The 9,899-nt window shown below is 31.0% G+C and overlaps 1 protein-coding gene across 1 annotated transcript; it reads left to right on the top strand.

Annotated features, from left to right (window-relative positions):
* Positions 1-8,061: 8,061 nt before the first annotated feature.
* On the top strand, positions 8,062-8,823 carry LOC111026926 (protein ALP1-like). Its single transcript, XM_022305123.1, has one exon. It carries the CDS (start codon positions 8,062-8,064, stop codon positions 8,821-8,823), a length of 762 nt encoding a protein of 253 aa, XP_022160815.1.
* The last annotated feature ends 1,076 nt before the right edge of the window (positions 8,824-9,899 follow it).

Raw genomic sequence — 9,899 nt, 5'->3', positions numbered from 1 at the left:
TTATTGAAAATAGGTGTTGCCATTTGAAAATCGAAAGTTGATGGTGTTTTATCAAATAAGGGAGGGACTCAAAATTATCAAAATTATAACAAATTGTAAAACAGTAAAACCTAGAAAATTTAAAAAAAATTTTTTCTTAAAATTCCTAATACTTACCGAGATATTGACTGGTCCATGATAAAAGAATCACCCTGTATACTATATGGGTTTCGATTAGCAGGGCCACGATCAAATATTATTTTAGATTTTATAGTTATACGCCAATATTCTCAATAAATGGCACACATTTGCTACAATAAAATAAATGGGATCAGTCGCAAATGTGTTGCGCCGTTATATTACACAGCATACAGGTATTTCCAATCTATATTGTATATGAATAGGTTAGGAGGTTAGGTACTTGGATTTTTTGACTTATGTAAGTACCTAAATTTTTTTTAATTTAAAATACAAAAATTTAAAATTACATACCTACTTTCATATTTTGTTGCAATCAGCTTTGTGTTAAATATGCCATTTCCAAACACTGCAAAATGACAATATTGATTTAAAAAACTTGTATGATTAAACTTCGTGTTCAACAAAGTGCTAAATGATGCATATAAAACCAAACCGATTTTGAAAGAACATCACCATTTCACAACATAAAGATATGATCAATCCAATATTAAATATTAATAACTACGACTTGAATGTTGTTATATTAATTAGAATTTTTTGAAGACTAAGGAGACTTTAAAGCATTAAACTCAAACAAATACACATACAAATATGAGAAAATATGTGTACACTATCGTTGAAGGAAGATCAATTCGGGTTCAGGAAAAATATGGTTATGAGGGAAGCAATATTGACGTTATTGATAATCATTCAAAAAAGGATTAGGAAAGACAAACAAACATTTGTAGCTTTTGTGGATATCAAATTTGATAATGTAAACTGAAATTTCATCTTTTCATAATGAAAAGATTGGGGTAAAATACACAGTTAGGAAACTTCTGTACAACCTATACAAAAATGAATTAGCAGTTATTGGGGTTCAAGATGAGATAGAAGAAGCAAAAATAAATAGAGGTGTTTGACGAGGATGCACGTTATCCCCAATAATATTCAACGCACATATTCATGAAGCAATAGATATGATGAAGAAAAATACCAATCTTAAGATAAAGATTAACCGACACAAAATAAGTATGCTGCGTTTTGGCGATGACATAGCTTTAATTTCTGAAAGCCAGAAAGATCAGGTTCAACTAATTAAAACTACGGATGAAACATTCAAAAATCAGTTGGAAATGAGAATAAATGGAAGAAAACAAAAGTAGTGGTATGTGAAGGGAAAATTAATAAAAGAAAACAGATACAAATACGAAAGTAAATAATAGAATAGATAGATGAATTTACATACCCAAAAGCGCAATGAGCAAGGATGGAAGAAATAGAGGTACAATTATAAAACGTATCTGTCAAGCTAAAATAGCCTTTAACAACAAAAAAACTATATTTACGTCAAGAAGCATGACTAAAAACAAGGAAAAATCAATTAAATACATATCTATGGAACATCTCCCTGTCCGGGTGTGAAACCTAGACAATAACAATGGAAGAAAGAAGAAGACATGGGGCGTTTGAAATGTGGTGCTATAGAATTATGCTAAGGATAAGTTGTATGGATAGAGTAACCAACGTAGAAGCACTGGAAAGAATATCAGATGAAAAGTTACTGTGGATTAACATAGTCAGAAGACGGACGAATAGATTTTCCGGTATTCTACCTAAAAGTCCGGCAAAAAAAAGTCCTGCGAACAAAAGTCCAGTAAAAAAAGACCCCTTAAAAGAATCCTTAGCCTATAACCTTGGCCGTGTCCTAATACTATGTCCAACTTGAGTTAAAAACTCTTCAACACTTAGCTCGGAGTTATGAATTCGCTTGCATAATGTTTCAAGCCTGATGTTTTTTTGATTCATTTTTGATTTTTTCATGGTTTGTCCTGTACTGCTTAATGCTATTTTTGCCCTATCGGCTCCAATCTCTATCTTGATTTTATTAATTAGCACCCATATTGTTGGATGACTATGACCTACCAAGTGTGTGAAGCGGTTGTTCCATGCTTCACATATATTATTAGTTCTGTGTTCACTATTTAATGTGGCTTCAAAGACATTCCACGTTTTTGGTAGGAATAAGGGATTAGTTTTTCTTAATTTTATGTTCATAGTTCATACCAGCACCAACTCTCCTATATGAACCATTAACATATGTGGTGTCAAAGTAACTCAACAATCCATGCGCTTCAGAAATGCTTGTTTGTTTTAAAAAATCCATTCCTTCGTGCAACCGTTCAAGGGGTATGAATGCCAAACTATCAATCATCGAACAAAAATGACTAAATTTGTCATCATTCATATACATGTTTTGTAAACCTAAATTCTGGATTTTGCGAAATGTACTCTGGCATAGATGATAAAAGCACCCTCTTATACCGCAGTAATAAAAAAATCATTTTTTGGGACTCTTATAACGTATAATTGCATAAAATATTCAGGACTGAGATTAAAATTTCCGTCACAATACCAAGTATTTGCCTCTGCTAAAATTCGAAGTCCTTCATCCACAGCGAAAATGATAACTCTTTCGTGGTTTAAATCCATGTTGTCGAATAATAAAAGTGGTTTTTCTTCATATAATGACCAATCACCTAAAATACAAATTAAATAATATCATTAATATTTCAAATGACTAATAAAACAGCTACATAAAAAAATATTTACTACTTGATAAATTTTAAATGTTAACGTAATATCGCTTTAATAATAGAAAAAACAAATTAAGAATTATAAAATAAAAAATGAAAATGATAAAAAATATAATTTTTTAATAAAAACGTTGGTTTTTCGACAGCTTGAAAAAACTATGTAACTATGTAAAAAAATATTTTCAAATACATTATTAATTTTTGAAATAATGAGTGTTCAATGATAAAAGAATCACCCGGTATAATAAAAAACGAATATTTCAAATGACTATAAATAGTTTAAAATAAGTGAAATATTTACCTTCAATTTTCAGATCTTCCAAGCAAGTAGGTTTCGGAGGATTTAAATTGCTACGTTGCTTTTGAATAACACGCTTAACAGAATTTTCATTAGGTATATTCATTAAAATTTCAACCGGAAGACCACTAACCGCCTCGGCAAAAATCTGACTTGGTTTATCGCTAAATATTTTAGCACGATTTTTTATTTTGTGTTTAAATTTTTCTACTTCCAATGTGGTANAGCGTCTAAAAGACGAACACCGTGTTTTACAAGAAATCGTTTAAATATATCGATATTTAATTTATATTCAATTATAATATAAATTTTATTATAATATCGCAATACCAACAATTGTTTCGATATTTTTTTCGATTATATTATAAAATAGTCCAAAAATTATAATAAATAATTATGTCGTTGACATTTCGCCATCGACCATTGATTGATTACGATCTCCTGGGAGTCAAGTTCTATTATTTAATTGTTGTTGGCTTCTTCTATTCGTTTTCTTTGTTTATAATACATTTTTCGTATTATTTATTAATATATTAATTAATAATAATACTTAATATAATTCACAATGGATAATCGCATTAATGACGATGAAATCGTTAATTTATTGCTGGATGAATTTGCGGAGAACAGTGGTTCAGAACTTGATGACAATGATTCCGGTTAGTAACTAAAAAAATTGTAATAAAAAAAATAATTTTCACGAATACCTACTATTTATTAATTATTATTTTTTAGATGAAGATGTAACAGACGATTTAAATAAAACGTATACTAATTTGGCTCCTGTTATACCTGATTTTTATAACTACCTTGATGCTTTTGATCAACAAAATCTTGAACAAAGAAATGGTAATTTATTATTAAATAACTGTTTATTTTAATTCAGTTGTTTTATTATAAATAAATAAATTATTAATATATTAAATTATTATTTATCATTAAGAAATTAAATTTTTATTTTTTAAAAAATATTATCAGATGTTATGGAAATGGAATACGATGAAATAATGGCTACTCCGCTTAATGCGGAACACCCCACAACTGATGCTCATACATGGGGATTTGAAAGTGATGAAGAAGATGAAGATCGTCTAATGCATGTGCCACCAACCTATAAATTACCTGTGAATCACAGAAGACAAGGAACTCTCCCTAAATGGCGAGCAAAAAATTCAAAACCGAAACCGCATCCATTTACTGCCAAACAGCACGTTACAAACGAAGTAAGCGAAAACTCCACTGAGCTAGAGTGTTTTCAATTATATTTTCCGCAATTCATTGTAAAACTTATTAAAAAAGAAACAAATAGATATGCATTTTCGGTAATTCGTTCCCTAAAAAGACGTAATATTTTAAAAAAAAATTCAGTTTGGCATAAGTGGAAGCCCTTAAATATTTCCGAAGTGTATAAATTTTTTTCCATAATTTTACACATAAGTTTGGTTGAAAAACCGCACATTGAAGATTATTGGTCAACTAATCCTGTATTATACAAACAACATATGCTTCTAAACTTATGAAAAGGGATAGGTTTATAAGTATTTTTTCTATGTTGCATATCGCAAATAACGATAAATATGTTCGGAAATGTCAGCCTGGTTATGACAGCTTATATAAAATTAGATCGTATGTCAATTTTTTAAACGATAAAATGTCAACATTATATTATCCTGGGCAAAATATAACTGTTGATGAAGGGGTGTGTCCTTTTCGCGGACGAGTACATTTTAGGGTGTATATGAAGAATAAACCCGAAAAATATGGTATGAAATTATACATTGCTTCTGACCCTCTAACAGGATACACATTAAATTTTGAGATATATTCTGGGAAAGGACAGGAAAATAATTCTATTATACCTTTATATAGTCGCTTATTAAAACAGTATTTTGACAAAGGCCATACTATTTACATGGATAGATTTTACACTAGTCCAATGGTATTGGAGTATCTTTGGGATAATAAAACGAACGGTGTAGGAACGGTGATGGCAAATCGTAAAGGACTTCCAAAAGATACAGTAGTTAATGTTAAATTAAAAAAAGGCGAAATGGCTTTTGGTAGGAACGGCCCACAAATTTGCATTAAGTGGAAAGACACGAGAGATGTTCTTGTTATGTCAACATGTCACTCGGCTGACATGGCACCTGTGACTGTCAAAGCTAGGGGCGGTCCAATACAAAAATTTAAACCTGTGGCCATCATCGATTATAATAAATATAAAACGGGGGTGGACCACGGTGATCAAATGATCACCTACTACCCCGTCAAACGTAAAACTTTAAAGTGGAGGAAAAAAATGTTTTTTTATTTATTTAAAGTTAGTGTGGTCAATAGTTTTATAATATACAAGCATTATGCCTCACAAAATAAAAATCCCTGTTTGAAAACGTTTATGATCAATCTCTGTCAACAAATGGCCGAGAAATCAGGTGAAATAATTGAGACTGACACGGGAAATGAGCCAAATAATGTTGATAGCCTTACTGGTAGACATTTTATAAAAAAAATTCCACCTACACCAAAGAAAGCTAACCCTCGTAGAACGTGCAAAGTGTGCTCAAAAAAAATTAAAACGGGCAAATTAGATCGTTGTAAAAAAGAAACGTCATACTATTGTCCAATTTGTGATGTACCGCTTTGCATTGACAATTGTTTTGAAATTTACCACACAAAAAAACAATATTGGTAAAAATATATAAATTATTATTATATTGTATCATTTAAAAAGGTAATAACCTATATTATAATATTATGTTTATTGTTTTTTTTTTTTAATATTTTATTAGTTTTTACATAATTTTTTTATACGTATTTTTGTAGATACCTACTGTTAAACGTATTTATTAAAAATATGTTTATTTATTATTTGTTAATGTATAATTATTATGAAGGAAACAATGTTTATTTTAAAAATAGTGATCATTTATGTTTATTGATATTTGAATTATTCAAATTTTTGTATACCTACAAAGAATGAAATGTGTATCTGTTCATTTTTATGATTACAAAGTTATAAACATTACATACATCGCGTGTTTACAGAAAAATATTATTATCGAAACGAAACAAAAATAACATTATTTTTTTAGTCCTTTTCTCCTACTATAAAAAAAAAGTATTGTAGTTGGTATAGTCATAAAAAATACGACAAGATAAAATAAAATAATTATCTCGGTCAACTTTTTGTTTTGACGGTTGGAACTGTCGTAATAAGCCGTATATTACATACATCGTGTTCTAGATAATCATATTTATTTTTAGACCTATATTTAGATCAACACTCGGCGAGTTCGATGAAAAAAAAAAGGAATTAATCGGATTATTCAATAGCGAGTAAAAAAATATGGAAAACATGAGAAAATAGCCCGTCCACACAACAAATAATTGGCGGGAAATGTTCGTCTGTATACATTAAACACACGTACCGCGTTAAACGCGGCATTCGTCTCCAACGTATTAACATTGTAAAAATTCTAGCGTCTCACTTATCTTAAAGGTCCGGTCAAACAGAAAGCGGACTGTCCGCGCGGCCAGGCCGCCGGTCCGCCGCGTACTAGTCCGCCCGTTCGCTGATAGTCAAACAGAATGCGGACTATTTGAGCGAACCAGTTTGAAAACTGCACTAAAGTGTACTGCTAGTTATTTTTTTATTTTTACTTTTTCACTTTTCTGTTTTAATATTACAAAATGTCAAGTAGTTCTTCCGACGAAGAAGAATTGCTACTTCTACTTGCCTTAAGTCAAGCAAGAAGAAAAAAAAGAAAATGGGTACATGAAATAAACCAAAAAATGAAAGAATTCGGCGAGTTTCACCGACTGTGCAGTGAATTGAGTTCTTTTGAAGACCGATTTTTTACATATTTTCGAATGTCTCGAGAACAGTTTGAGAATTTACATACTCTTTTAGAAAATAAAATATCGAAACAGACTACTAATTGGAGGAAACCCATAGGGACAAAGGAAAGGTTAGCAATTTGTTTGAGGTAAGTAAAAATAATCGTTATTTTCTAACAGTATTTATTTATTAAATAATTTTTTACTACATTTTACATTTTAAATTATATATTTATATCAAAATAATAAATTAAGTTGCGAAGTGTTCATACCATTCTTTTGCCGAATCTGAAGTTGAATTAAATTCCTGCGGTGGCCTGTTTGTAGAATAAATATTACTTGTTTCTCCGGATGAATTGTTATTATAGGTTTGGTTCATTTGCCATGATGAACTACTTGAATTTGATGGAGAGAATTGATTTTGAGCATCGATTTCTCGAAGTTCAGCTCGGCCAAACATTTGAGCCATCTCCATTTTCATAACAGCCTGTGTTCTTGGAGAAAATTTTTTGAATGTCTCTGCATAACTCAAAAAAAGGTTGTCGTATCGACAAGGTTATTTTTTTGTTTTAGTTCTTTTTTATTTTCAAGATAGTTTATGACACTATCAACGTCCGAACTGACTTTTGACTTGAATTTTTTCGGAGGTGGTGGCATTTGATTACCGTCCTCTGATACCCAACCGTCCTCGTTACTATCATCTTCCTCATGAACAACTCTTTCACTTGACTGAGGTATATTTGACACAGTTGGTCGTGGTGTAACTGTATCTCGAAGAAACTCTAAATGCATTGCCCAAGGCCAATTTTTGAATTTTTTTGCCGAACCAGTTGTTCCCTTCAAGAATTTAAGATACTTCACATATGAATCCCTCAAATTTTTCCATTTTAGCTTCACAGCTTCAGCTAAAGAAAACGAATCAATCAGTTTTAAAGAAAAGTTTTTAAGTTTTCGATAGTTTTTATTTTTATATGCACATTTTTATTTGTTTATTGTTGTTTATTATTATTAGGGGTCTGAATTGGGTAGTTATATGTATTAATTTGTTATAGGTATTTGGCCACAGGAGATTCCCATCATACAATTTCTTTCTCATTTCGTGTTGGGCGAACAACAGTTTCCAGCATAGTTAAAGAGGTGTGTATGGAAATATGGAATGTTCTACAGCCAATGTATTTGGTCACTCCCACTGAAGATACGTGGAGAAAATCTGAAATTGGATTTAAAGAACGATGGAACTTTCCCAATTGCATAGGGAGCATTGATGGCAAGCATGTAGAAATCAAATGCCCTAATAAAAGTGGTACAAGTTATTTTTGCTATAAAAATTATTTTTCAATTGTACTATTGGCCATAGTTGATCCTTACTATAATTTTATAATTGTTGATATTGGTAGCTATGGACGACACAGTGATAGTGCAATATTCGAGAATTCTTCGTTCTATCGTGAATTTGTTGATAATAAAACAATTTTGCCACCAAAACCCTTACCTGGGACGGATACCCCTGTCCCGCATGTGTTTGTAGGTGATGAAGGATTTAAGTTACAAACATATTTAATGCGTCCTTTCTCAAGAAAAGCAATTGTTGAAAATCTAGAAAAAAAAAATTATAACAAACGGCATTGCAGAGCTCGACGAGTCGTTGAAAATGCTTTTGGGATTTTAGCCCAAAAGTGGCGTGTATTTTTTAGGCCTATTGAGTGTGATGTTGAAACTGCTGTTCACGTTATCAAAGCCGCATGTTGCCTTCACAATTTTATTAGAACTACCGCAAATGGCACTACTGATGAGAGAGAATCAACAGAGGACATCATAAATCAAACTTCCATTGCTTTTTCAACCTCTACTCGATTAAGAGAAAGATCAAGTGATATGGCTCAAGCTGTGCGAAACCATTTCGTACACTACTTTAATTATTTAAGTCAATGATTCATAATATATAACATTTTACGAACTTATATTTATATTGTATTTATTATAATATTTATATTTTTCATTTTATTTTAAAATAATAAATAAAAATATAATATCGTTTGTAACTTACTGCTTAGATTAAGTTTATGTGCAATATCTGTCCATTTTTCTGTTTTTTTAACTGCATCTTTATAATCTGGATGACTTGTATCATATAAATAAACGCATTCTCGTACAAGATCAATCAATCGTTCCGTTTCATCGGCCATCGTTCTTTTTCGGTGTACAGTTTTAAAATGAATGAAGTACTTTATTTCAATTTATAGCTTATACCACAATACTATATATTTTCTTCATTTCTCGTATCAAAACAAGTTATTTCAATATTGTTATAAATATCGTAGATAAGGTAATAATATATAAATAAACAAGTTATTTCAATATTGTTATAAATATCGTAGATAAGGTAATAATATATAAATAAACAAGTTATTTCAATATTGTTATAAATATCGTAGATAAGGTAATAATATATATTATCGTAGATAATTTTGATTCTTATAATATTATACTTGACTAGTATAGTATATTTATTAGAATATTATTATTATATTATCTATATATTTTATTCGAGTCCGCCGCGAATTTTGTGAAAAAATACAACAGCCTGTTTGTCCGCGGCGGACTAGTATAGTCCGCCGCGGTAGACCGCCGTCTGTTTAACCAGCGTGATGCATTTAAATAGTGCACACGGTCCGCGACGGACCGGCGGCCTGGCCGCGCGGACAGTCCGCTTTCTGTTTGACCGGACCTTAAAACCGTGGCCGTGCCTAACACGGTACTCGTCTCCAATGTGTTAACAGAATTTTCATTAGGTATATTCATTAAAATTTCATCCGGAAGACTACTAACCGCCTCGGCAAAAATCTGACTTGGTTTATCGATAGATATTTTAGCACGATTTTTTATTTTGTGTTTAAATTTTTCTACTTCCAATGTGGTATGATTGCCAGCATGATTATGTTCTATATCTAATTTTGCTTTAGAAATGTCTTTCGGTGTACATAATACTGCAGGACACTTGTATTTAT

The sequence above is a fragment of the Myzus persicae genome, unplaced genomic scaffold (assembly GCF_001856785.1).
Source record: "Myzus persicae strain clone G006 unplaced genomic scaffold, MPER_G0061.0, whole genome shotgun sequence".
In the NCBI taxonomy this organism is placed as follows: domain Eukaryota; kingdom Metazoa; phylum Arthropoda; class Insecta; order Hemiptera; family Aphididae; genus Myzus; species Myzus persicae.
This window is presented reverse-complemented; position numbering and strand designations above follow the sequence as displayed.

Excerpts from the sequence above, each read along its gene's own strand:
- LOC111026926 (XM_022305123.1), top strand. The coding sequence starts at position 8,062 with ATGTATTTGGTCACTCCCACTGAAGATACGTGGAGAAAATCTGAAATT.